General features: G+C 49.3%; 8 protein-coding genes across 24 annotated transcripts; 2 read left to right on the top strand and 6 right to left on the bottom strand.

Moving 5' to 3' along the window:
• Window positions 1–342: 342 nt before the first annotated feature.
• FOXG_10629 (uncharacterized protein) lies at window positions 343–2,679 on the bottom strand. 5 transcript variants are annotated; one of them, XM_018390082.1, is made up of 4 exons: window positions 2,363–2,679; window positions 1,522–2,311; window positions 1,159–1,463; window positions 343–1,108 (listed from the first exon to the last, which is right to left on the bottom strand). In XM_018390082.1, exons 2-4 carry the CDS (start codon window positions 2,240–2,242, stop codon window positions 884–886), a joined length of 1,251 nt encoding a protein of 416 aa, XP_018248469.1. In that variant the 5' UTR covers window positions 2,243–2,311; window positions 2,363–2,679; the 3' UTR covers window positions 343–883. The 5 variants fall into 5 exon arrangements, with proteins under 5 accessions (XP_018248469.1, XP_018248468.1, XP_018248472.1 ...); XM_018390083.1 differs by having other exon boundaries at window positions 587–1,108; window positions 1,522–2,213; XM_018390081.1 differs by having other exon boundaries at window positions 1,522–2,679.
• A 407-nt stretch (window positions 2,680–3,086) lies between these two features.
• Window positions 3,087–5,138, bottom strand: FOXG_10628 (uncharacterized protein). The gene is made up of 4 exons (XM_018390080.1): window positions 4,873–5,138; window positions 4,696–4,822; window positions 3,891–4,646; window positions 3,087–3,840 (listed from the first exon to the last, which is right to left on the bottom strand). The coding sequence occupies exons 1-4, from the start codon at window positions 5,002–5,004 to the stop codon at window positions 3,791–3,793; spliced, it is 1,065 nt and encodes a 354-aa protein (XP_018248467.1). The 5' UTR covers window positions 5,005–5,138; the 3' UTR covers window positions 3,087–3,790.
• Window positions 5,139–5,226: 88 nt separating this feature from the next.
• On the top strand, window positions 5,227–6,565 carry FOXG_10627 (uncharacterized protein). The gene is made up of 4 exons (XM_018390079.1): window positions 5,227–5,463; window positions 5,527–5,535; window positions 5,589–5,811; window positions 5,862–6,565. The coding sequence occupies exons 1-4, from the start codon at window positions 5,429–5,431 to the stop codon at window positions 6,171–6,173; spliced, it is 579 nt and encodes a 192-aa protein (XP_018248466.1). The 5' UTR covers window positions 5,227–5,428; the 3' UTR covers window positions 6,174–6,565.
• A 1,577-nt stretch (window positions 6,566–8,142) lies between these two features.
• Window positions 8,143–12,775, top strand: FOXG_10626 (uncharacterized protein; the record flags this gene model as incomplete). Of its 10 annotated transcripts, none has more annotated exons than XM_018390073.1 (6): window positions 8,143–9,620; window positions 9,810–9,946; window positions 10,003–11,332; window positions 11,381–11,540; window positions 11,589–11,677; window positions 11,728–12,775. In XM_018390073.1, 6 exons carry the CDS (start codon window positions 9,102–9,104, stop codon window positions 11,884–11,886), a joined length of 2,394 nt encoding a protein of 797 aa, XP_018248460.1. In that variant the 3' UTR covers window positions 11,887–12,775. The 10 variants fall into 10 exon arrangements, with proteins under 10 accessions (XP_018248460.1, XP_018248459.1, XP_018248458.1 ...); XM_018390072.1 differs by having other exon boundaries at window positions 9,780–9,946; XM_018390074.1 differs by having other exon boundaries at window positions 8,155–9,620; window positions 9,813–9,946; window positions 11,728–12,772.
• Window positions 12,776–13,083: 308 nt separating this feature from the next.
• On the bottom strand, window positions 13,084–14,241 carry FOXG_10625 (uncharacterized protein; the record flags this gene model as incomplete). The annotated part of the gene is made up of 2 exons (XM_018390068.1): window positions 13,084–13,531; window positions 13,584–14,241. 2 exons carry the CDS (start codon window positions 14,239–14,241, stop codon window positions 13,437–13,439), a joined length of 753 nt encoding a protein of 250 aa, XP_018248455.1. The 3' UTR covers window positions 13,084–13,436.
• A 664-nt stretch (window positions 14,242–14,905) lies between these two features.
• Window positions 14,906–16,045, bottom strand: FOXG_10624 (uncharacterized protein; the record flags this gene model as incomplete). Its single annotated transcript, XM_018390067.1, has 2 exons — window positions 14,906–15,725; window positions 15,810–16,045. The coding sequence occupies 2 exons, from the start codon at window positions 16,043–16,045 to the stop codon at window positions 14,906–14,908; spliced, it is 1,056 nt and encodes a 351-aa protein (XP_018248454.1).
• A 498-nt stretch (window positions 16,046–16,543) lies between these two features.
• FOXG_10623 (uncharacterized protein) lies at window positions 16,544–19,875 on the bottom strand. The gene is made up of 4 exons (XM_018390066.1): window positions 19,046–19,875; window positions 17,785–18,998; window positions 17,474–17,740; window positions 16,544–17,427 (listed from the first exon to the last, which is right to left on the bottom strand). Exons 1-4 carry the CDS (start codon window positions 19,482–19,484, stop codon window positions 16,750–16,752), a joined length of 2,598 nt encoding a protein of 865 aa, XP_018248453.1. The 5' UTR covers window positions 19,485–19,875; the 3' UTR covers window positions 16,544–16,749.
• Window positions 19,876–21,089: 1,214 nt separating this feature from the next.
• Window positions 21,090–24,323, bottom strand: FOXG_10622 (uncharacterized protein; the record flags this gene model as incomplete). Of its 4 annotated transcripts, none has more annotated exons than XM_018390063.1 (6): window positions 21,091–22,688; window positions 22,739–22,946; window positions 22,995–23,291; window positions 23,341–23,855; window positions 23,904–24,069; window positions 24,163–24,323. In XM_018390063.1, 5 exons carry the CDS (start codon window positions 24,058–24,060, stop codon window positions 21,145–21,147), a joined length of 2,721 nt encoding a protein of 906 aa, XP_018248450.1. In that variant the 3' UTR covers window positions 21,091–21,144. The 4 variants fall into 4 exon arrangements, with proteins under 4 accessions (XP_018248449.1, XP_018248451.1, XP_018248450.1 ...); XM_018390065.1 differs by having other exon boundaries at window positions 23,904–23,974; XM_018390062.1 differs by having other exon boundaries at window positions 21,090–22,688; window positions 23,904–24,323.
• Window positions 24,324–24,816: the final 493 nt, after the last annotated feature.

Genomic DNA, 24,816 nt, shown 5'->3' with positions numbered 1-24,816 from the left:
ATTCTCATAAATTCAGTCAACTGAAGAATCTCCCTTCACCCTCGCTCACCATCACACGCTCTAAACGCGCTGAACTAAAAGGACAAAGGGCAGAGAAGCCACTAACTGGGGTCGAGTCCACGCTCCAATCAGGACTAACCTTTCCCCTTCACACCTCAACTCGAACCTCTCTGCTTTAGGAAAGAAGGGGAGTTCGTTCATTAGGGAGGAAGGATGGTTTCCCGTGCTGTGCCTGCCAAGCGAATTGATGAAGCACTGATTCACTTTAAGGTGTTCACGTGATACAGTCCAGCAACCTTAATTCTCCAACTGGCCTATCATGTAAACCCAGAATGCTGATGGCTTCAAAAGAATGTCATCTCTAATACAGTCTTTGTTCAAAGCTGAAATTTGGCTGAACCCTTCTTTTGGGAAGTTCTGATTTCCTGGCGCAGCTGCAGTTGGCAGGGGATATAACCGCGTGATGTCAAACCCTGGCCATGTCAACTCCACGCTTCTTCCGAGACTCGCCGCGAGATAATTACTCCCTGCTCAAACGAGAGGGATAACCTGATCGCAAGATTGAGCTACCACCACCTGTTGAGTATCACTGCGACTGGGTCTCTAATTACCAATAGACCAGCACAAGCAACTTCAGCTAAGAACAAGTCTGTAATATTGCTTTTCCTATCTGGTATCTCATAGGCGAAACCTCTAATTTCCTCTCAACGGCAATACTATGTAAAACTACGCTAATATGTGATATCAATACTGCAGATACTCATGTACGCTGAATTTAACAATGCCTCTGAGAGGCTCTAGGTCTTCAAATGTGTTTTCACTTTCATATAAACCATGCATATTGCTCGCTATTATGCGCTGTGAAATTGTCCCTTAATGACTCCTACTCGGTTGGTACCCTAGCCACTCTACCAAGCTCTGATGGATGTGTTGGTAGTGGCACTTCAGTTGTTGGTGCTGTTGATCGAGGTTGCGCCTCGACTACATATGATATACCATCCTCAGACACATACGACGGTGGCCTGGGACCAGCTCGAGTATTAGGTCTTATTTGAGAAAGGTCCACGGCCTCGTTGCGCTGCCAGAACAAACGATCTGGATCAACTCGCTGGAAATTGTTAGCGTCATCCAGTCAAAAGTTACAGGCTAGATACATACCACTGTCTCGCGCCATCGCCCATAGGCTGGTGGTTGTGTCTTTGTCGCTTCACTCTCCATACCCACAGCTTCCTCATCCTGCGCAAGAACGACAGGAATGGGAACAGGAGGTACGGCATATCGAGGCGCACGATATCGAGGAGGTCGATTTGCCCGCTCAGCGGCTTCGCGATTACTTTTTATTATTAGGAGACACAGTCTAATAAGACCGTGGAAGAAGAAGGCGGCGGCGAACAAGACGACAAGAATGAGCATGATGTTCATTTCGCGCGTGTTGACCTTGTGTGTCATGGAGAGGGCGAGGTCTATTACTGATCAGTATCGCAGTTCTTAAGCCTACAGCGCAATTGGGTCGTGACTTACAGACAGTGACGAGAATTATAAGAAACAGACCCGAAGTCAAACACCTCAGGATCTGTGCTCTCATGCGCCTCGATCGAACCCATGGTATACAGCCCAGGAAGAACTTGGGATGACGCTGGTGACTTCTTCGCGATCTATGGCGATCGCGTTCTCTTTCATGATATTCCCTCCGTCTTCGATGCCGTCTAATAGTTGATCCACCCAGAATCTCAGAGAGATGCGCTTCCAATAGATCTTGAGGGGGGGTTCGTTGTCGTCTTTGACGTCGCGATCGATGCGATTCTGAGGGTGTAGCCACAGGTTCGGGTCTCGTCGGCGATAGAGGTTCAGCGATGGGTAGAAGCGGCGCGGGAGAAGCTGTAGCATTGCGAATATCGTCGGATTGTGGTGTGGTGTTGTTACGTCCCCATATTCGCAGGAACCCTGGTACGGCAAATCTTCGAGAACCAGCAGGTCGATTCGTATTGGAGTCTTGAGACTTGACGCTCTCGATTTCGGCGAGCTGAGCTTGTCCCGTCATTGAAGCAGGTTCTCTCCGACTCAACAACCGTGATAGGGGCGCAGGACTCGAACGAGGTTCTTGTATACTGTGTTGAGCTTCGACATCAACATTGACGTCGAGGTCGACATCGCCTCCATTTGGACTACCACCTCGCTCCATCCTTGATCGTTGTATGAGATCAGCACGAAGCCTCTCCATGTCAGAACGGTTCATGTCCATATTTCGACGGGGGCAGCCGAGGCAGTATATAGATCCGTTACGACTCAGGTACAAGCGACTAAGGCGGCGCTATCGTGAATTTTCAACAAAGTCCACGGGAGAACATAAAAAAGAACATACGATATAAAAACTACACGCTCAACATGAAAACTTGTACCATCTCGGTCATTATTAGTAGAGAAGGAACAAGATATGCAAAGTAAATAACAAAAGGGTTCAAGAACCTGTCTTGACTTTTCTGAGACAACAACCGCAGAAAGGGAACGAACGAAGACGGCGACAAGAGACAATAAAAAAGAGGGTCAGGTTTCGATAAACTAGAAAATGGCCCCGGCTTCAGTCATGATCTAATTATGTTAGTGGGCAGATGGCCCGTCGTTTGTCTTGTCGTTTTCACACGAAGTTCCCTTTTTCGACCCCTTGATTGAACTGAAAGGTTCAAGGACCCATGTTCATAAACCTTAGCCTACGGGTCCTCCGAAAGGGACAAACCGCGTCAGGGATATCCCCCTCTGCAAGGAGGAGCCCATGTTCAGCTGTTGGAAAAGGTAAACAACAGGGATTGAGAATGTGATTACAGCTGTTTGCGGCGACGAATTTGGTTGGCTTCTACGAAATTAACCTGCTACAGTTGATAAGTTGCTCTAGCAAGATGGATTGGACGTCCCGTGCGTGTTGGAAAAACGTGGGAGGTGGAGATCTACAAATTACTATCCAGTCCGAGCTCTATCCAGGGGTAACCAGCTTCAAAGCTAGTCGATATGCGGCTGATTTCTTGAGGTCTACCGTCGACCTTCAGCTCAGATGATGTTATCACATATTTTCACAATTACTTTATGTTATGCTTAAATCGCAACAATTATGTCATGAACTTATAACTTTCAGAGCCTTTTTGTCTTGTTGCAGCTGAACGTCTCGTGTTGAAGCACGTCGCACTTTGCTTGGAGCGCCTCACAGCCAACCAGGGGTATGCACCTGAAACCCAAGTATGCTGGCTATATGCAGCCGCAACCTCACGATAATTGGATAATGTCTGAGGAAGGGTCATATACAACTAGCTTCATTGGAAGATAACACCTCCCTCAAGTTTTGATCGTGTTTGATGTGACTTGTTTCTTCAAGGGCTTACTATTAATCGACTATTTGCACACATAGCACAAACATCTATGCGTGCCCCTAGCTCATGTCTCATCTTTTGATACAAGCCATAAACGCCTCCTTCACCCTTCCCAATGTTATCTCAAGAACTTTGTACATGCCGTAATCCGTGTTTCTAGCCGTCTCCAGAGCTTCCCCAGATTGAATATTCATGCTCCCTGACAATATTGGAGTGAGTTACACGAAGCTCCCTGCGTCATCCCAATGGCTAAACTATTCAGCCATGGTGAGGGTGATGCGCTTCCCTTGGTACGCCCTCAAAGGCAACCTTCAATGGCGTGAGAGTTACCAGAATACGGAGCCCTGACACGGGAGCGCGCATCTCGTGATTCAATATGTCAGGGAGCGGACGGGTAGTAGATTAGAATATCGGGTTATTGCTTATTCTCCTCATTTCAACTCGCCAAGAAGCATTGTGCGGTCTGACGATGCAGAAAGTACTGTGACTTTGTTAGTTCACCGCCTCGAAAATGATCAGCAGAATACTTACGAATAGGCTCCTTGTTTGGCGAGAACTCTGCACAGTTGACTGTGCCCTTGTGACCAGGCAGCTTATAAGCGAGCTTGCCTGTCTCGCTTGACCAGACCATGACTGTTCCATCTCCTGATGCTGCTGCAATTCTCTTGCCTTCTGAGTCCCAGCTTGCTCCGAGAAGATTCTTCTCCATACCCATTGTCGCACCGTCAAAGGTTCGGATGTGTCGTTCTGTTGGCGCAAAAGGTCGTATATCCCATGTTCGTACTGTAGAGTCCATCGCGTATGAGACAAGTGATTGAGAATCTGGTGAAACCCTCAATGAAGTGATGGTGTCTGAATGGCCCAGCATCGAGTATATCACCGACTTCTTGCGCAAGTCCCATACTCGAATATCATTGTCGATGCCGCCTGCGTATATCTCGTTACCAGCCTCGGATACAGCAATGGCGGTAATGGGGAATTCGGTCTGGATATAGTCGACGGCGTTCTTCGATCGGGGGTCCCAGATTCCGATTGTCGAGTCGTCGCTACCACTGACAAGTATCTCTTCTCCTCGTCTGCTGATGCCCACCGTGTTGATAACCTCCTCATGTCCAACATATCTGCGGATTCGTGTGCCCGATGTCAAATCCCAGCTCGCAAGGTGCATGTCAGCCGATGCACTGTATAGAATTTCCGAGTCGCGTGACCATTGTAAGTCCAGAATGGCACCGCGGTGGCCATTTAATATTCCGTAGTTTTCGCAATCGCCAAAGGTTCTCCAAAGCACTACGAAAGTCAGTCCGTTGTCGTTCATGAAGTATTGTTCCCTGCTCACTTAGAGATCTATCCATTCCACCAGAAGCAATCAGGTTGCCTGTAGGATCGAACTTTGCTGCAAAAATCTCGCCCGAGTGTCCTGATAGTTCCATAACAGGAGCTTGAAGCCCGCTTGTTCTAGGCGCCTGTACCAGTCAGTCCAGCGACCTCAACAATTAAACGGGCTTTAACGTACAGATTGCACCAGCGCATTGCTTGACGCGTTCAGACGCGCAAGAGCGCCTGTAGAAGAGTTGACATTCTGTCGCTTCACCAGCGACTGAGAAGAGCTGGGATCTCCATCGGCAGGACGTTTTTCGGCGGACATGACGAAGTTGAAAGGGTATCAAGGGAAAGAACGATTATATGCGACGCTGATTATGCAAATGCGCCAGCTTTTGTCGAGTTCAGGAGCTATCAAATGAGCTTGGAGCTTCCTGTTGCTTCACTTTTGACGACGGTGGTGGGCTTCATGCAAAGTAAATCGAGCTGCTGCAAATGATTGGTGGCCGGGCCGAAGATTGTTCCTGAGGTCGGTGTTTCAACCCTCCGTGCACCGACCTTCCAGAGCGGTGTTGGCGCTACTGCTTCACCTCCCTGGTTCAAGCTACATCGACATAGCTCTGTTTGCGTATGATATTGGAGTCTATTCCATTTCTACGATCTTTTGACTCCGCACCAACGCCCTGTTGATTGTAGAGCTCGGTCGCTGTCCTTGAACTCTTCCACAACCCCTCCCTCACAGCGCAGTAATGGCGGCCAACAAAGCGTCCCGCGTAGGCGAGGAGTAAGTTCATCATGATACCTAGTTCGGTCACCAAATTACGGTCAAATACTAACTTGGTTCTAGAATCTGGAAGTAAGCGATGATCGCTTGAGCCTATATCGAAACGCTTTTTAACAGACTAACAGAACTCGAATCGACAAGGTCAACGCTGAGCTCGTCACTTTGACTTACGGAACTATCGTCGCACAACTATGCAAGGACTACGAGAGCGACTATGCCGAAGTGAACAAGCAACTCGACAAGATGGGTTACAACATTGGTCTGCGACTTATTGAAGACTATCTCGCCAAATCCAACACCATGAAGCGATGCGCCAACTTCCGCGAGACGGCAGAGATGATCTCCAGGGTAGGGAGCCTTCCTGCGCAGCGTTAGGCAATGACTAACGATAGAACCAGGTTGGGTTCAAGATATTCCTCAACATTACTCCCCAAGTGATGAATTGGACAAGTGAAAATGACCAGTTCTCGCTGGTATTTGAAGAGAACCCCTTGGCCGACTTTGTCGAGCTCCCTGACGATGGTCGAGCGCAAGATCAACTTTGGTACTCCAACATTCTGTGTGGAGTGCTACGAGGTGCTCTGGAAATGGTGCAAATGCAAGTTGAAGCTCACTTCGTCAGTGACGTGTTGCGGGGCAACGACAGCACAGAGATGAGGGTATCGCTAATCCGATACATCGACGATGAACTGCCCCCTGAGGATGACTAAGAGACGCAAGAGGGGAGTTATGAATGTGATTATGTGATGACGATTTAACAATTGCAGGACACAGATGGATGGATGGCTATGAGAAATTCTAGATATCCAGGGGGGGATGCCCCCAAATGATCGTCGACGGCATAGACGGCGAGATTGTGCCGATCAGGACGATTGGCATGGAAGCAAACTTTCTTACAGAACAAACTTCGTTTAGCAATCTTGCGAGAGTGGCTTGGGATCATAGCACGTGTAGATACCCATGGAAGACAGCTGTCAGCCACGTGCTAGGCTGGAAATGCCGGTTAATTGAGCTTACGCCATAGTGATAGAGCCAGAATATTAAGATGAAACATTTTGCATTCGTTTCTGGGTAATGAAAGTTTAAGTTGGTATATTGCGAGCTGAAGTTTGTTTTATTAGAGCAACTGCAGTAATAAATGAAAGCGAGAGCACCAAGACAAACAGATCCTCCTGTCATTTACTATAGAGGCATCTGGATATTGATTTTAATTTCTATCGGCTTCCACAAACCTACATCGTGAGTTAATCAGCAAACGACACAAACTCAATGTCAATTATTCACAAACGCGATTTAGATTGTATCTCAACTCCGCCGGACAATGAAGTGTTGAAGCTCCATCCCACAAGGGGCAGGTTTTAGTAGATTGATAACGTCAAATCCCCGCGAAATGACAGACGATCAATTGACAGTCAAACGGGAATTGTTAGTGGAGGTACCTAAAGGAGGCAAGAAAACTTAGGACCTTTATCCTAAGTGATGAAAAGATTTAGGTAAGTTTGGGCAAATCTTAGCACATTTTTAGCCCAGTTAATTTTGGCACCCTGGCTGAGCGTCAGAAGTCTTCTTGCTCCCTGGGGGTACAGGCTCAGACCATAATGACGGTGACATGTGTGCCTGAGGCAAAGGGGTTACCGTTTTGTCTCCGATATCATGCCTGAGGTCTCAAGACCGGGGACATTTTGAGCGTCGGTCCAGATATTACGCACCTTGGTCTGAGATTTACGTACTAGAATGTAACGCGACAAACTCAGCGCGCCAATGGCGAGGATGACCGTCTAGCCCCAGAGCGCGTCCCTCAGATCAAGGGTCCATTGTGTGGGGTGACGCGACCTATGATCATTCGGGTCCGCTAACGTGCAAACCTTGGTGAGAGCCCCTGAAGAGCATCCACTACAGCTGCGGTCTAGGCCGCTGAGTGTCGCTGAGGACGCGCTGAGCTTACTGAGCCTCACAGGGCACGTTGGCAGCCCTGTGCTTAACCCCGGTTAGAAGCCAGCCTCCCTTCTGTACATGTTCCATGTGCATCAAACCGGTCTCGGTAGTTTGTGGCCAAGTCGAATGTCTTTGAAAAGGATCACGGAGAACAATGAGGGACTAAAATAGTCAATTCTGACTAAATCTCGAGGGGTTTCAACGTCTCGCAATTGACTTCAATGTTCACGTTGGATTCGCTTATATGCATCCATTCGTTCTTATGATCGACCGTCCCGGTTTCTTTTAGCTGCAAGGAGTCAAAGCATCCCAATTTGGTGGATCTGTCTCCAGGTCCCAGGGAAACCTAAGCTTTTGACAGACGGCCGGCCTTGTAATTTGTGTTTTACCGTTTTGGAGCAAGGTCTGCTATACTTGTAAATTGCATGCATCTAACCATCGGAGGCGCATCACTCACTGTTGGTACCAATTCTGATATGCGGAGAGGGCTACATCACAATGCAGTAATTGAGAATGTCTAATAAAAAAAAATAAACCTTTCACATGATTAAGTGATCGTTATTCATAGACTCTATCAATTGACAAAGTTTCAGGGAGCGATTCACAGGGAAGAAGGAAGAAGAAAAGTTTGACCGTCCTCCTCCTTTTCATTCACTGACTGGAGGGATTCCCACCGCCCAAATCAAGGACCGACCACGTTTTTCACCCACAACCTCTGTCTTGCTCCCTTGAAACTCACTCTCACACCTTTTCCTCCTCCATCAAACAAAGCACCTCATTTCTACTCGGCCGTTGTGCCATCTGCTTTGAAAAGCTTCAAACGGCGAGTATCCGTCGCGTTTGATAATTGCAGAAGAGTTTGACGTTGATCAACCTACTGCATCTATACTGGGTCTCCCGTCCTCCACTGTTCCCGTCCGTCTGGCGTTTGGATCGTTTCCGTTTGCTGTCGGTACTTGGATAGAAGGGCACTCAGCATATAATTTGGAGGTACCCGCTTGTCCTTGGAGGCGTTCCGTTGAATTCTCCAAGGTACTTGGTCTTTGCTCGAGCTGCCCGCAGAACCACAAGTACCCTCCCACCCCTGGCGAATGCCCAACCCCAGGCACTCGTTTTTTTACACTTAGCAACTGAGGCAGCGTCCATCACCTCAGGAAAGCACAAGCCCAGCGCCCACTTTCCACTCCCAGTTACCTCGACACTCCGCCAAATCCAACCTACACCAACCACACCATATTCATCCTACATACTTCTTATCTCCAACTCATCACCGCGACATCGACTTTCGGTCGACTATCGCATCGCGTAGTATCGCATTGCAGTGCACGCTACGCTTTTATCACTTCTGATTTCCTGCGATATTCCTTTCCGCCGATTGCCGACGCCTGACACGATCCTCCAATTCCCTCTGCTCGGGCTCGCCTCCCATTCTCGTCTCCTGGTCTCGTGGTTTCTCGCGATCTTCGTCCCCCGCCCGACCGCGCGCCTGGCAACTTGGACCGCGTCCACGTCTCCTTCGCTGGTGATCCCTTCGCTCGCGACCTTTGGCTTCACTGCCCGTCACGTCCACGTTGGGACGCTATCCAGCGCTGCTCCGCCTGGTGGCACGCCCCCGTGGCTACACGAGCCCCCGACTGCTGTCGTCGCTGCAGCAGAGCCTATAGGCCTCTCTCTGTCTCCTCTCCGGTTACTTCTGAACTGTCATGGCCATGAATCCAAACGTTAACATGGCCAACATGAACCCCATGGGTGGTCCTGTTGGAGGTGCCCCCATGCCCATGATGAACAACGGCGGCGTCAACCCCCAGGCTGCTGCGGCTGCTGCTGCCGCCGCGTCTCGCCAACAGGCAAACGATAACCAGCGCAGCGTTCTTAACACCTATATCTACGAATACTTTATCCGCATGGGAATGTACGATTGCGCCCGATCTCTCCTTTCCAGCGATCAACAGGTCAACGTCCTCAGTAAGGATGGCGCGAACCGTCGTCGCGACGAGAACGGAAATGTCATCAACGGTGTTGGCGACGATCCCATGGATACCGATTCGAAGGACGACATCGATTCCAAACTTCCTGAAGACTTGCCGCCGCCGAAGCTTCCCATGCCTGCTTCCGACACCTCTTTTCTCTACGAGTGGTTCTCCGTCTTTTGGGACATTTACTACGCGCAGCGCGCCAAGAGCGGAAACAATACCATCAACCAATATGTTCAACATACTCAGGTAAGCCATCTTTTTCTTTCTGTCATGCTGCCACCCAGGGCACTCCAGTCTGGCATCTCACCCACTCAATGGATGATGGTGTCAGATTGACTGCCATGCCCCTAACATTTGGTAACCACTTTGGCTGGTGACCAATGCTGACCCTCGGTGGCAATGTAGCAGCAATCCCGGCTAAAGCAGAATCAACAGCAGGAACTTCTGCGACAGATGAGACCAGATATGGCTACGCAGCAATATCAGATGATGCGCAACATGCAGAACGGCGGCATGATGAACATGAAGCAGGGCAACCTTGCCCGCGCCGCCATGGCTAACAACCAAAACAAGTGAGCATCTTATTTCTCATCGTATTACAAGCCCCTCGCCTAACAGTGATACCCAGCCCTCAAATGATGCTACAGCAGGCCAAGCAGAACCAGATGCAGCGAGATCCCTCCGGTATGGATGGCCAAAACAGACCCTCTTCACCAGCGTCTGGGGAGAACGCTCCCTCGCCTTCCAAGCGACAGCGCATCGATGGCGCACCGTTCAACCCTAACCAGCCCGGCATGATGCCCAATGGCCGTCCCGGTCAAGGTATGCCAGGCCAGCAGATGCCCGGAGGAGCCAACACTGCCGCCGCTCAACAAACATTACTTGCCAATGGCATCAATCCTCACTCATTACATCCTCAGCAACTGCAGAACTTTGCCGCCGCCCCGCCCGCCGCTCAGCAAAAGTCGATCGCGACCTACTCGCAGAACCTGCAGCAACACCATGGTACTCAGATGGGAGGCAAGCAGATGCCCAATGCCGTTCCTCAAGGCCAAGGATCCCCAATGATGGCCCAGGGTCCTGATGGAACCGCTCTCAATGCGTTCTACAACCCAGGCGAGATGGGAGGCCCAGGCGGCATCCGGGCGGGACCTGGAGGTCCCCAAAACGGAGGGGGAAGCAACCATGCCCTCCAAGACTATCAAATGCAGCTAATGCTTCTAGAGCAGCAGAACAAGAAGCGACTCATGATGGCCCGCCAAGAGCAAGATACCGTCGGCGGCAATGGCATGCCCCGAGAAGGCCAACCCGGACAACCAGGGGGTCCTGGACCCAACGGCCAGTTCCCGGATACATCGCCCCAGGCCATGCGACCAGGTGCCTCACCCAACCCTGCTGAGCAGATGAAGCGCGGCACACCCCAGATGAACAACTCTGGCATTCCTTCACCGGTCCCCGAGGGTGGCCAATCCCGTGGCTCTCCCAACCCGGCCATGAACTTCATGGGCAACCAGATGGATCCCAACATGGCACCTCACTTCTTCAAGCAGATGGATGGCAACATGGGAGGCCAACCTCCGATGAACGGCGGCATGCGACCCCCTAGCTCTCACCCTGGTCAACCCTTCAATGGACAGATGAACCAGCAACAGATGATGGCCGCCGCACGACAACAGCAAGGCCAGCCAGGCCAAGGGCCTCAAGGAAACCCCCAGCAGTGGCAGCAAGGACCCAATGGACAGATGGTGCCTCAGCAGATGCAGCAGCAAAGTCCTCAGATCCAGGGAACTCCCCAGCAACGATCGATGCCTCCTCCCCAAGCACCACCTGCTGGTGCAAATGGAGCCAACAGCAGGACAACAGCATCCCCTCAACAAGCAGCAGCTGCACCGCCAACTCCTAGCCAAGCTAACAAGGCCGCCCCCAAGAAGAAGAAGTCCGAGACCGCCAAGGATAAGGTATGTCTAACTGGTGAACTGTACTCTGTAGATACTAACAAGTTCAAGCGCGCTGCTGCCAACAAGAAGGCGAACCAGAACCTCAACAATGCTGGTGCAACTCCTTCAAATGATAACAACGAGTCGCAGGATACTCCAGCTCCTGCGACACCCATTCAAAACGCCAATGCTGCCAACTTCAATAAGAATGGGCAAGCTGGCAACACCGGTCAGAATGGTCAGCCAACGACTGGCCCAGCTGCTAATGCTCCCGCAGCTGCAACAACCGCTCCTCCTCCTCAGCCACCAGCTCCTCAGCACGACCCCAATCAAATGATGGGTATGGATAACAGCTTTGGCCCATTGGTACGTGCAATCTCCTTAGTGGTGAAACCAGATACTGACTCTGCTTACAGTTTGATGGCGGCGGCATGGAGTTGGCCAACCCCCTCAACTCGGGTGACGTGCTCAATGACTTCGACTTTGATTCGTTCCTCCACGACCAAGATGGTGATAACTCAGCCTTCAATTTTACGGAAGCTTTCCCCATGGGAGATGAGATAGGAGCAGATTAATGACTTGCGAGAAGGTTTGGGTTGGCTGGCATTACACACACGATCTTGGGTCAGACTTAATCAGGCATCATTTGTCACGGCGTTCTGAGTGGAAACTATATCATGGTCATTCGGCGATCTGGTCCTGGAGGTGAAATTCCCTCATGTGGTGGCTTCAGGGGAAAAGAGCACTTTTTGTTTTTTGTTTATGTTACCGACGCTTCCGCGGTGTTTGACTGAAACAGGTTCGACACAACTGACATGGTTCTTTCTTTGGAAACTTCACATCGTCCTACTTCGTCTCTTTCCTCTCCTGTCTTTTTGTTGTTGTTGTTTTTGTTACCACACTTCGTCATTTTGCTTGCGGATATGGGGTACATGAGTGGAAAAATCCTGGAAGAGTTTCAGGAGATCTTATTTAAGGATGGAAGATGAAAGATGAAGGGGAGGAGGGATATCCCATCTGTGTAAAGTGTCGAAGTTTATTTATCCGGTGTATCCTTAAAGCTCACGGCGAAAAATTACATACCACGCTATTGTTGTCGTCCTTTTTTGCTTTTTTTGTTTGCTAAGACAGACGTCACATTTTTTTTCCTTTTTCCCTTTATGGTGGTTTGGTTATTTGCGGTTACTTTTTTTTTATTATCTTACGAGTTGACATGGTGTCATTTGTCAAAGATCAACATACTATCATAGTTACTGTCTCTCAGGTGGTGGAATAAAACGTCCCTTTGTCTTGTTCGATATTGAGAATGTGATGTTTTCTATGTGGCTGTCTAGGTTTGGCTGTTGCTGGATGGTTATGCGCTGGCTTACTGGGTAAGAAAACTTCTGACTTGCAGTCTAAGTGCTAAAATACCTAAATGATCTAAAGCTCTACTAAATCTATTCCAAACTTACCTAAGTCTGTTCATCGTTTAGGGGTCGATATGTTGAGGTTTCTTGCCTCTCTTCGGCTGGTTGTGAGGAGTGTGTCGAGTCTACATCTCAAAATATCTTTTCGTGGAGGGTGTCACTTTTCATAGATTGGCTGACAGTACATATAGACAACGCGGCATCACGGCCATTCGGAGCATGTAGGTATTACTTCTGGTTTATTGATAGTTATGCCGAACCTTGTCATACATCTTCCTGTTTCCCTTGAGCGGCTCTCCCGTTCATCTCCTGAGCAGCCTTGATAATATATCGCATCCTTGATGCCACCAAAAGAAACTCCGTGCCGTGAACAGGGTTTCACCGCTTCCACCAAAATTAACTTTCTTCCTTGGCCTTTGGCATCTTCGTTCTCACGAACTCGCTTGTTGGGTTGCTCCTCATGCAGTGCGACAATACTAAGACGCTCAATAGCTGTGTTGCAGCTCATTTCGAGCCATCGGCAGCTCTTTGCCCTGTTTTCTGAACTCAGTTCTCGCGAACCCGCTTGCTGGGTCGTTCCTCTTCTGAGATAGCACCATCGGAATGTTCAGTTGTTCTGCCGAGGTCCTCGACGAGGGTGTTTGCGAGCTTGAAAGCAGCATTTGCGTGCTTCTGCGCTTTGATAGAATGGCGGCGAATTTCCTGTGCTTTTCTTCTCAATTCATCAAGATGTCGATCGGAAATTTCCTAACTTCCAGTGGTGTCCTTGTGAAGCTGAGTTTGGAACTCGGAGGTTTCTTGTTTGATGTCACTTCGAACACTTGTAAGTTGTTCTCCGTCGTTATCGGGGGAATTGTTGTTACTTAACATCTCTGGCTGAGCCTTGCGCTTGAGAGTATGATTATCTTCTCCACTGTCCTGCTCAGCTTTCACTTTGGGAGACTGAGGTTGGTCCGCGGACGACATAGTGACAGGTCCAGGACCACGGACCTGAGGACTAGGTTTCTGGCCCATGATGAGAGAGAACTCTCGCTCGGAGTCAGCAAGACGTGGATAGAAAGGTCTAGTGGGATCGAGATCCATCTCCCACAGGTCTGAGAGGTCCCGATACATTCCCTTGACAGCTTCGCCGAGCGGAAACAGAGCCTGAATGATGAAGAAGTAGGGATAGTATGGTCCAGCAAAGGGCGAGGGACATGGCGACGTGCCCTTGAAGTGCTTGTAGCAAGGATGCCCACTGGCATTCCTGGCCGTGCTGTTCCATGTGCCTCTCTTTAGATACTCGCACAGCTCATTGATCGCTCGATCTGACATGACTTCCTTGGCTTTTGCGAAAGATCTCAGGGCCATGTAGACTTGGGTTCTGCGCCATCTTCTCTTGCGATCGTTGCTGTCGTTTTCCCATTTCGCTCTGAACATGTTGATATACAGGGCGTGATCGCATTCAGAAACGAGCGCGGATAACGGTAGGCGACGCGACACGGTGCCTGGGAGATGAGAGTCTTCAGGAGGAGAAGACATGGTTTCCCGAAAAAAATGAACCAGAGTTAGTCGCAAGAAAGGAGAAGGATGAGAAGATACTCACAAGTGAAAGCGGAGGGATGTTGAGAGTAAAGCAGTGCCAACCCTTGTAGTCTGGCTTGGAGAAGGCGAGAGAAATTTCTCTTTGTGAGGAGGAAAACAAAAGAGAGGACCCAGGAGGCAATGCGAGAGAAGACAGGCTGGTTGGCTAAAAGGGGTTTCAGAGCTTGCCAGTGCTGTACAACTGTCAGTCCAAGACTCATCAAAATCTTCCTTAGTAACTTGTTGAGAGCAGCGAATTGTAAATAACCACCCATGGCAGATGCATTTTTGGAATGCTTGCTTACTCAGTCCAGTGACATGCATACAGCTAAGTACTAATCTATAAGCAACACAACGTCACGATCGTTCAGAGAAGATGGGCATTATCTCTAGATTATTAGAAATCATAACATAACTCATACATCATTAGTGTCTTCATACGCAGCTCTTCTGCGACTGAACTCATAAGTCGTTTCGTATTCGTTCACCTCCAGCTCCCATCTGGGGCCTCCCCGCGCCTCTACTAAGCAGCTTTGCTGATAGCCCATCCGTCTAGGTGCCCTTCCCTGAGCTAAAGCACTGTTCTGTTGATCCAGAACTCTCTCCGTACCTCTTCAGTGACTTAGTTTTCACGAGCTCTCTTGTTGGTTCGTTGACCATCGTGAACCGCAAGACCAGAACTCTCAGCAGCAGCGCTGAACTCCTCGATAGGGTCGCTTAGGAGGTTCAAGACCTTGTTCGATTGCTGCTGCCCAAGGGCCAGAAGACTTTGGGTCTTGGAGGCGGCCTCGAGCGCGCGGTTGGAGAATGATTGAGACTGTGAGATGTGATGATGGACCTGCTTAGCCTTCTCTTCGTACTTGCTGAGAAGCATCTGCGACTCGCGGTACCGGTGATGCATGTCTTGAAGCTCTTGTTGGGTTTCATGCAGCTGGTCCTGTGCATCTTGGAGCTGTTCTTGCCTTTCCTTTAGCCGGTTCTGTGACATCTTTGTTTGATGCTCTGCATGCCGCCTAAGCTTGGTTTGTTCTTGGACCTGTCGCTGTAGGCCCGCATTTCTTTGCTGGGAGTCTCTGAGCTGATCTTGCAACAGTTGCACCTCTCTGTCCCGTCCTTTTAGTTGTGACTCGGTGTTTATTTCTGCCGAAAGTTGTGCGGCAGCTCTCAGGTAGCCGTCTAAGACTTTTTGTTTGTTGTTCGTATTGTTGTTGTCGCTGGGAGCGGCGGCATGACCTTTGGCATCTGGGATAGCAACATGGATTGTGTTGTTGCTGGCTTGTCTCCCGACTTGAAAATCCCGCCATCGGTAGTTACCCATGATCAAGAGACGCTCCTGATCAGGGTCCGCGAGACGCGGATAGAAAGGCTTGTCTGAAGGGATAACCTTCCCCCAGTGTCTCGACAACTCTTCGTACATCCGCTCAACGGCATCACCGATCTGCCTACCATTCAGGGTATATATCGCCTGAATAACGAAGAACTGTGGATAGTACAGTGTCTTTTTGTAGCCTCCGCTGCCAACAAACCTCTTGTAGGCTGGATGACTGCCTGCATTGGTTTGATCTCGAACCCATTCACCAGTTCTGAGGTACTTGTGCACCTCTTCTGTTCCGTCCTCCGACATGCGCTTTTTTGCCTCTTCGAAAGAAGCAAGGACACAATCGACCTGGGCCCGACGCACCGCAACATTGCCGCCACGCTGGTTGGCCTGTCCAGCAAACTGGGCGGCAGTAAGGGTATAAGCAGCACCAATAGGCTCCATGGCATTTGATCAGGTGGATTCAAGTATAGAAAAAGGATGCCTGTAAGGCAGTCTCTGTTAGTATCATGCCTTGGAAAAGGTGAGGAAAGGAATATAACTTACTAGTAGTAATGTGAGGCTAGCAGATCAGATGCAATACAACTTCGTGATTTCTGTTTCAACTTTAAATTAAGCAGGCCGTTTCGAATAAAAAGAAAACTAAGAGTAATAAAGGAAAGGTGAGATTCTAATGTGATGTGTGTTGAGTGAGATGTAGGAGATCATTTAAGAAGAAGTGCTTGCTTGATTTATGTTGGCTGCATATGATATGCTGGATTTCATTGAAGGTGAATCACCGACGTTTTGGAAAGCTTGGTGCCAAAGCCTAGCCGATATTAGATATGCAGCTGGCACTGAAATAAGTCACTGCTAGATCTCAAAGAATAAGCATTAGTTGAGGTAGGGATGTCCTTCCCTTTGCTGAGGCTGCAAGCTGTTGTGACAGTGGCTGATGGTGTACTAAACATCTAGCTCATATGCAACCAATGTACATTAAGTGATAGGATAAGACCTTGCGAGAAAGTATCTGATCATGCGATGTTCATGATATATATGTATGTACGTGCGGTAGTGTATTGACCCCCTGCTGAATATAATATGACAACTCCCCAACCATGCATTTCGGAACGCTTGCTTATACAATCCAACTACACATGCAGATCCGTCTACAGCCAAGTCCTACTCATGCTGAGTCTCTTGTAACTGCTCACCCTCGGTTCCCCATATTCTCTCGCCGTACTCAACCCTTCAGACGTCTCCTTTCCAGGCGAATTATCCTGGAAGAAATAATGGTTCGCACTCGGCGCGTACGCAACCTTCCAAGGAACAACAAGATGTCTCTTCTCAGGACCCCCTCCACAACTGCCGTGGAAAGAATTGCTAGGCGGACTGTTGATCGCCAGGGAGAACAAGTTCTGCGGCTCTGTGAAGTCTGTCACTAGCCCGGAGCGCATGATGAAATAACCCAGACAGAATAAATTGATGGCGAAGACGAGAACGAGAACGACGTAGAAGATATTCTGCCATGGCTGAGTGTGTCCAGATGTGTACTCTTGAGTGATGAGAGATGCGTTAAAGGGTTGGGGGAATCCAGGTGCTGGGATGACGTTCTCGGGATATGCTTTTGGGTCCTGATCCCAGTAATGGCGGAAAGGCGTGTCGATGGCGCTGATCATGATGAGAGAGCTGGAATATACAGCGAGAGCTTCAGCGAGTGAGGGATAAGAGGCGGGCATCTTTGGTTCATGAAGGGCGAGTTGGGTGAGGATTCGAGCGTTGGAAGCATTGTTGTTAACAGCGCCACCGTTGAGATCCATAGACAATCGCCATTGATCAGCGAGCCACTATTGTCGTCAGTATTGTTCATACAAGGGACAAGGTGAGACTTACCTTCCAGTCCAGAGATGGGGCAGACCAGCCTTGGTCTGAAGGGAATGATCGTCGATAAGCGTTCTCGTCGGCATCGTCTTCGCAGTGAGCTTTCATGCTGGCACCGGCGATACCGGAGATGTTAAACTCGGTGGAACAGTTGGGAGATACCCATGATCGAAGTTGACAGACGGTGTAGTTCTTGTTCTCGGCTGTTTTGCCGAGGGTGTAGATGGCGTCGGCTGCATAGACGGTTGCGTTGGTGAGGAGGTTGAAGTCAAAGGGGTACTACACACATTAGCTACGGCTTGAGGCATAGGGGGATGACCTACCATCTGAAAGACGGGGGGACGACGCTCGTATTTAGGTCCCCATCTAAAGATATCATCCACGACAGTTCGGTTAAGATAATAGTCCTTGTTCTTCCCATCAAGTGGCTGGGGAACCTCGCCTGTCCAACCAGGCCAACCCGTCTTTTGACCAGGGATATCAGTGTTGTTGACCTTGGCATTAGGCCATGTCGTGTAAACAAGAGGCGCAAGTTCCTTCTTCTCCATATCGACACAAAGAACATTGACAGATGGTGAGACAACTCCAGCTCGGACAGTGTACTCTCCAACTCCAGCAAGATCGTCAGGTTGAAGAATTCCGTTCACTTTGAGAGTGGAAGCACCGTACACGCCTGGGTGAGGAAGGGCGAGAGTGACATTGTTGATAATACGTCCTGTTTCCTCAAACTGTGCTTCAACATCGCCGTGTTCTGTCTCGATCCAGGAAGAGTACATCGTAGTGTTATCGAAGAGCAGCGTCGTTCCACCAGGCCGCTTCTTCAAATCGGATGAGATTTCGGTTCCGTTTTGGTTGAGGTTCGTCCACATATTCATATAGTTGAGTAAATTTCTGTAAGATTGCCCTGAGAACTGAACGTTCATGCAAGACTCGGCGGCATGGATATCTTCGGTAATGTTGAAAAGATATGGGCAATCCTCGCGCACATAAGCTGCATTGGCATATGAGGCTCGTACATATCCAGCAAGCTCCTTATGCTCCCAACTCCCAGACTTCAGTTTCGGTGAGACCATCGCGTCAGAAGCAGTAGTGTAAAACGCAGCTGCAATCGTAGCAGTAAGCGACAACATCCCCAGAAGCGTCAAGGACGAAGAAGGCAGTGTTTCGAAGTGAGTGATAAGAGATCCAGGCTGAATAACCCAGTTCCTCATCGTCATCTCAGCAAGTGACATGCCATGCGCTTTTCGAATAAACGCTCTCCGAGTGAGAACTTGGCCTAAGCATGAGACGAAGACGGTGACGAAGGACATTTCGATGGTCTTTGCTAGTAATGCTGCGAGGGTCGTTGCTGTTGATGGTGAGAGGGATGCTCCCGAGGCGATTTTGTGGCCCCATCGTGGTTGGAGAATGGCCGTGACGAGCCAGATCCCACTGCCGACTGTTGAGTAGACAGAGAGGACGTAGATGGTAATTGAGAGCCAACTTGATCTTGGCTGGTGAATATCTCGTGTTGTTGAGCAGCCCTTTGGAGGCTCAGCTATTCAAGTAAGTTTTCATACTCCAACAACAAAATGAGAAACTTACCAAACTTCTTATAAAAAATCTCATCATCAAACTCATCATCCATAGCATCCCCCCTCGGTTCCACAATCTTAGGAAGTTTCCCTCCCTCACTCATCTTGACTTCTCGCTCCATGGTCCTAGGCATATCCTTCTTCTCATCACCACGCGGCATAGACGGAGCCCAGATCTCAGAGTAAGGCTCAGGCGTTCCTTGAGAATCAGCGATCCTTGGACTAGAAGAAGAACTCCCGGCTGGGTGGTGCCCGCCGAGCAGGTTATGAAAGGAATGCGGTGTCTCAGGAGGACTGCTCATTTTTGCTTCCGGCGAGGGGGGCACGCCGCCGGAATTGTGAAGATCGGCCATTTCGTGGGGCATTAGATGATGATAGCCGCTGCCAGTGATTCCGAATATATTTATACCGGAGGGCTTACGAGCGTGTATGTCCTCTGGCTCAGCCATGGTGAGGAGAGGCTCCCTTTTTCTTTTGTGTTTTTTTTTTCTTTTTTTTTGTTTATGGAAGAATTTGGACCTGGAGAAGCTGGGATGAGGGACCCATGCTCAATCCTGTCAGATTGTGATGCGGTGTTGGGTCAATTCCTTCTGCAGGGATCGCTGGGCGAAGGGTGGCGCAAGCGGTATAGAGAAGAGGGATGTAAGACACAAAGAGAGACGAAGTTTCAGATCGGCAAAGAGTGATGATCTTGGATTACGGATGTGTTCGTGCGCGGTTAGGCCTCACACACCGGCTACCTTGGTTAGCCTACTTCGTAGTGATGAAGAAGTCAAGCTCTGCTTTTCCTCGAGGGAAATAAGAAATTGCCAAGATCGTTGGTCAAGAAGGATTGCTGAGAAGATGATGGAGACCCAATTTACTATACAAGGATACATAGCTTAGCTGCAGTAAGGCTGAGCTTGGTCAAGTTAAAAGGGAGGCTGACTGAAGTCTGAGTGGATAAGTTACGATCGATCGCAAGGCTCGTTTACAACGTGGCTCTGAGTCTCTCTGTAAGAATAGTCTTTTTAATTCTTACGTCTGTATCCGTAGTTGTGTTACCGTCCTCTCGAAAATGTCCCAGATGAATGCAATGCAATGCGAATCATGCCTGCATATCTTATCTTAGCTCGGCATATCAGCCACGTCAAAGAACGGCACCATGTTTCACATCTCAACGTCGTTATTACATGATGAACGCTTCAATCGAAGAACTACCAACCTCGCAAACAGATCAGTTCATGCTTCTCTCCCGGACAACGACAGTAGGGCTGTGTAACTGTCTGCACCTCGCCTCTGATTCCCTAAATTGTGGATCAGACGTTGCTGACAGTATCCACAGATGGTCCTTTTTTATTACATCCTAAATCCTAAGCGACAAGAAAGCTTGGGTAAATATAGGAGGTTTTTGGACAAGGTGTTTTTGGCACCCTTGTTGAATGCATGGTTATTGAGGTGCTGTCAGCATGCCAAGGCTTTGCGCCGTGTGCTACAAACATGAACTGATTGTCTGTTGATGATGCTATAGCATAATTTCGGAGAGTTTATTACGGTTGTTGTATACGTAGAGGTGAGAATTCGCGGGACCTAGGGGAGCTATTTTGAGATGTTTGGCCCCCCTAGTCTTGTTAGTGTTGTCCACTATCGTGGCTTAGACGATGATCGAGGACGGTTTTGAGGGTGAAGTACATAAGCTTGAGAGCTGACGGGATTGGCTTCTGAAGTTCTTCCTTCTTTACATGAAGAGAGACAAGATGGGGTTGGTGTGATTACCAATTGATAGATGGCCAATTCTTCTTGAACTTGGTGAGAAATGTGTCTAACGCGGTATGGAGATTGGGTGTAAGCAGAACCGCACGACAACGTTGTGGTCTCACCAGGAACTCTGAAGACCTTTTCCAATGGCTAGATAAGTGAGAAAATAGTAAGGGAAGTTTTCTTATTCAATTTTCCATACAAATTGTATACCTGAAAAGTCGTCGTCGTCGTTTTAGCCTTATAATCTTGAAAGAGGTAAGCGTAGATTCAAGCTTAACTTGGCACGCGACACTTCACCACCACATGGAGATACATTCTTAGTACCAAATCCATTTCATTCGCTATCATAAACTATCATTCATATCCTCATCAAAACAAAGTAGTAGCAGTTCTTCTCTTCGCCCCATCCCCCTTAATAAACCGAATCTTCTCATTCGCATCCCCCACAAGCGTAGCATCCTTGGCACTATCATCAACATCCAGCACCTTGGTACTGCATTTCTTCTCAACATCAACCTCCTCGTCATCCTTTCCGAAAGGGATGGGTCGGATTACTTTGAGGTTGATGTCGCTGTCGTCTTCGCCCTCGCCGAGGCCGGTGTGGAAGATGCGGATGCCGGCTACTACGACGGCGTTCCAGGGATCTTTCTCGGCTTCGGAGGTAGATGAGGAGGAAGAAGTGGTGGATTCGTTGTCGGAGTCGCTGTCGGAGGAGATGGTGCCGGTGTAGTTGTCGACGTGGATCCAGAGTTCGCGGTCCGCCAGGGCGGCGAGGGTGCCGACGCTTTCGACGTCGGTTTCGGGTTCGCTCTCAATGTCTTGCTCTTCCTCTTCTTCTTCAGCATCGGCTTCAGCTCCCTTCTCATCGGCCTTGGGCTCAGCCACTTCAGCTTCCTTGGCCCCCTCCTTCTCATTAGAGTCCTCGTCTGCGGTAGACTCGGGAGTCATGGGCTCTTCAGGCTTGGACTCGGCCTTCTCCTCACCAGACTCGATCTTTTCTTCCTTCGCAGCCTCAGCCTCTTCCTCCTTCTCTTTCTTCGCAGCTTCTTCTGCCTCAAGCTTAGCCTTGGCTTCAGCCTCAGCTGCCTTCTTCGCCGCTTTTTCAGCTTTGATAGCAGCCCTCTCAGCCTTGCGAGCTTCCTGTCTCGCCTTCTTAGCAGCCTTCTTAAGAGCAAGCTTCTCCTTTCTCTTCAGTCTCTTATGCTCATCCCGCTCAAACTGTCGTGTAGCGAGGTAATGGGTCTCTTCGCGCTCCTTGAGAAGCTTTGCCTTGATCTTATCTCTCTTCTTCTGCTTGATCTTGGCCTCGTGCTCTTTGCGGGCGGCCTTTTCTTCGGGAGTCTCGACGAATCGGCCCTTGCAGTGGCCGAGATCGTAGGCGAGACCAATACGGAGAAGCTTCTCGCGACGGGATTTGGCGTTGTCTTTGATGACCTTTTCGATAGGCAAGATATCCTGGTTGCGAGTGGCGTTGATCTTGACGCGGATTTCGTAGTCGCCAGCTTCAAGTTCGAGCTCAACGTTAACGGAGCGCGTCATGCGGTATGGTGTCTGGCTTCGCACCACGTAGTCAGAGTGACCAGCTTTGTGAAGACGGAAGCCAAGCTCAAACATGTACTGGCCCTCGAGACCTCTGAAGTAACGATCGTCAAGCTGAGCGAGGACGAGAACAACAGAACCAGGCTTGGAGAGAGTGAAGGAGAAGTGCGTGTCGTGGTAGTCCAGTGCCCAAGGGACAGAGAGTGTAGTCCAGAGCTGACTGACACGCCAGTCGTCGGTGAAGAGACGGGTTCTCTCGAAGGCCTGATACTTTCTAAGAAGGTCTTCATACGAGATCCAGAAATCTCCATCGTCGCCGAAGCGGTGGTCGAGCTTTTGAAGCCACTCGGCAGTCCACTCTTTGGAGCCGTCGCCTATACTTGGTGAGCATTCGTTCTTTCTGGTAAGGTTTGGAATGACTTACTCCATGGACCGGTCCATTCGCCTTTACCCCAAGGGTTCTTGAGTTTGAGGAGTCGCTTGCCATCGATCTCGACAGCCTTCTGAATGGAGTAGGCGTGGAGTTCAACAATACCCTTGCGCTCACCCCAGCCACGGCCCCAGATGCCGGTATTGCAGCCAAAGAGGAACTCTTGGTTGACCTTGAGCAGTTCCTCCTTCCAGAAGTACTCCTACATACTCATTAATACTGTGATACGTATTGACACTGTGGAACATACCTTGTCAAGAATGTCGGTGGTCAGAAGCTCAGAGGTGACACCACCGGTAAGATCCTCAATACCCTCGCCTCCAAAACCGCCCTCAATCGCACCGTAATCTCCGTGAGCCTTGGCATAACACTTCTCGAGAAGAGGCAGCCAAGTCTCTTGAGGATGCTGACACTGGGCAAAGTACAGCGCACTGCTGTTTGACTGGAAGATCCGACGATACGCTTCATCCGGGTCAACGCGCTCAATGTCGTCAAAGAGGATTCTGTCAAAGTACCCCTCGTCATAGTCCGGCTTGATGAGGTACAACTAAAGGTTTGTTAGTAACCGTGTCACTACACACAAACGTGAAGCTTACGAAATCGTCAACAATCTCAGAAATCCAAGCTCCGTCCCGATAAAACACAAACCCATAAACACCGACATCCTGATCATGCGCAACACAAAGCCGTTCAATCAAACCCGGCTTCTCACTAAGCGTACACAGCGCCGCCATGAGCCAGCAATCACCATCCCGTCCCTGTCTAACATCATTCGCAGTAGGACCATCAATGTAAAAACAAGGCTTTTCAAAAATATCACCAACGCGCTTCACGCTCTGCGGACGGAGATCTTCACCGGGTTGGTAGTTCTCAACATTGGAGAGAGAGTGCAGACAGTCGTTGCGGTAGAGCTTGAGATCAACTTCAATGTCAAAGTGAGGATCGCGATACTTCTTGTTGATGCGGCGGCATTCCTTGACGATCTTTTCGACTTTGGCGCGGCATGTTGCTGCGGCGTCTTCGTAGGATGCTTGGGTTGTTGTGGTTGTTACTTGGTTGCCTCTTTTGGCGGCGAGATCAGTGTAAGTGTTTGAGGGAATGACAGTAGTTGCTGTGCCTGTTAGTACATGTTTGGTTTGAGAGCTAGGGGATTGGGTACCTTTGCCTGGGTTCTTGGTAGTGAACTGTTTCCAAAACTTGTCAATCGCTTGTTGAGGCGTGACTTTTGATCTGTCGCCGAGATCAGCGACACCAGACGCAATCTCGGCAAATGACGGGCTTGCGGAGGAAGAACTAGAGGAAGAAGATGAAGGCATCTTGCTTGACTATTCAAACCAACAACAATCATCAAGATAACTCCTCACTAAAGACAGAAAAGAGAATGAAAAGAAGGACAGGAGAAGAGGAGACATGCTGACCTTTTATCCTCATACAATCATGCACGCCGAGAAACACAGCGCTTAACGACATCTCAGCTTTCAGCCCTGTAAGCGGCCAACTCATCAAAAGACCCCTAGATGCAACACTCATCCATGCAACAGAGTAGTGAGAAGCAAGATGTAACCAAAACGGGCGTCGCTCTACCCGCCTGTTTCTGTAGCTCTGTCCAACGACGATAGAGCTTGGCCCCCAAAAGTCCCATTTTCACGGGCCGTGATACCCCTGTAGCGTGCCCACATGTCAGCCCACCTAGGCTTGTAGGGCTGGGGAAGGAGGGGGAGGAGACTGGTGAGTGGTTGTTGGTGATTACGTTTGACGATCCCTGTTTTTGCGGCTGGATGCATACACGGGGCGTTAATACTGTATTGGAAGGTCTTGGAGCGATGCCAAGTTGAGGGTGCATCTTGAAGGATTGTCGATAAGTTTAGGCTTCCTTTTAATGTTTCAGTTTGTATTTATGAGTGTTTGTTTCGTTAGTACTGAAACTATCAATGTATTGGTTTGAGCTGAGGATGTTGATGAGTTGTAACAAGCCACCCTAGACTATTCACATGCACAACAACAAACGTAGACAAACTAATGAAACTACTGTAGACCATGCATGTTCCCAACCTCAATATGTGACATGTCTT

The sequence above is a fragment of the Fusarium oxysporum genome, chromosome 7, assembly GCF_000149955.1.
Source record: "Fusarium oxysporum f. sp. lycopersici 4287 chromosome 7, whole genome shotgun sequence".
NCBI lineage: Eukaryota > Fungi > Ascomycota > Sordariomycetes > Hypocreales > Nectriaceae > Fusarium > Fusarium oxysporum.
Note: the sequence above shows the minus strand (reverse complement) of the source record. Positions and strands in the feature narration are given on the sequence as shown.

Coding starts and splice junctions, on each gene's coding strand:
- FOXG_10629 (XM_018390081.1), bottom strand. CDS start 2,242: ATGGACATGAACCGTTCTGACATGGAGAGGCTTCGTGCTGATCTCATA. Junction 1,464..1,521: donor TATAATTCTCGTCACTGTCT/GTAAGTCACGAC, acceptor GATCAGTAATAG/ACCTCGCCCTCTCCATGACA. Junction 1,109..1,158: donor GGCGATGGCGCGAGACAGTG/GTATGTATCTAG, acceptor AACAATTTCCAG/CGAGTTGATCCAGATCGTTT.
- FOXG_10628 (XM_018390080.1), bottom strand. CDS start 5,004: ATGTCCGCCGAAAAACGTCCTGCCGATGGAGATCCCAGCTCTTCTCAG. Junction 4,823..4,872: donor GCAATGCGCTGGTGCAATCT/GTACGTTAAAGC, acceptor TGACTGGTACAG/GCGCCTAGAACAAGCGGGCT. Junction 4,647..4,695: donor TGGAATGGATAGATCTCTAA/GTGAGCAGGGAA, acceptor TGACTTTCGTAG/TGCTTTGGAGAACCTTTGGC.
- FOXG_10627 (XM_018390079.1), top strand. CDS start 5,429: ATGGCGGCCAACAAAGCGTCCCGCGTAGGCGAGGA. Junction 5,812..5,861: donor CGGCAGAGATGATCTCCAGG/GTAGGGAGCCTT, acceptor CGATAGAACCAG/GTTGGGTTCAAGATATTCCT.
- FOXG_10623 (XM_018390066.1), bottom strand. CDS start 19,484: ATGGCTGAGCCAGAGGACATACACGCTCGTAAGCCCTCCGGTATAAAT. Junction 18,999..19,045: donor GATTTTTTATAAGAAGTTTG/GTAAGTTTCTCA, acceptor TTACTTGAATAG/CTGAGCCTCCAAAGGGCTGC. Junction 17,741..17,784: donor GTCCCCCCGTCTTTCAGATG/GTAGGTCATCCC, acceptor TAATGTGTGTAG/TACCCCTTTGACTTCAACCT.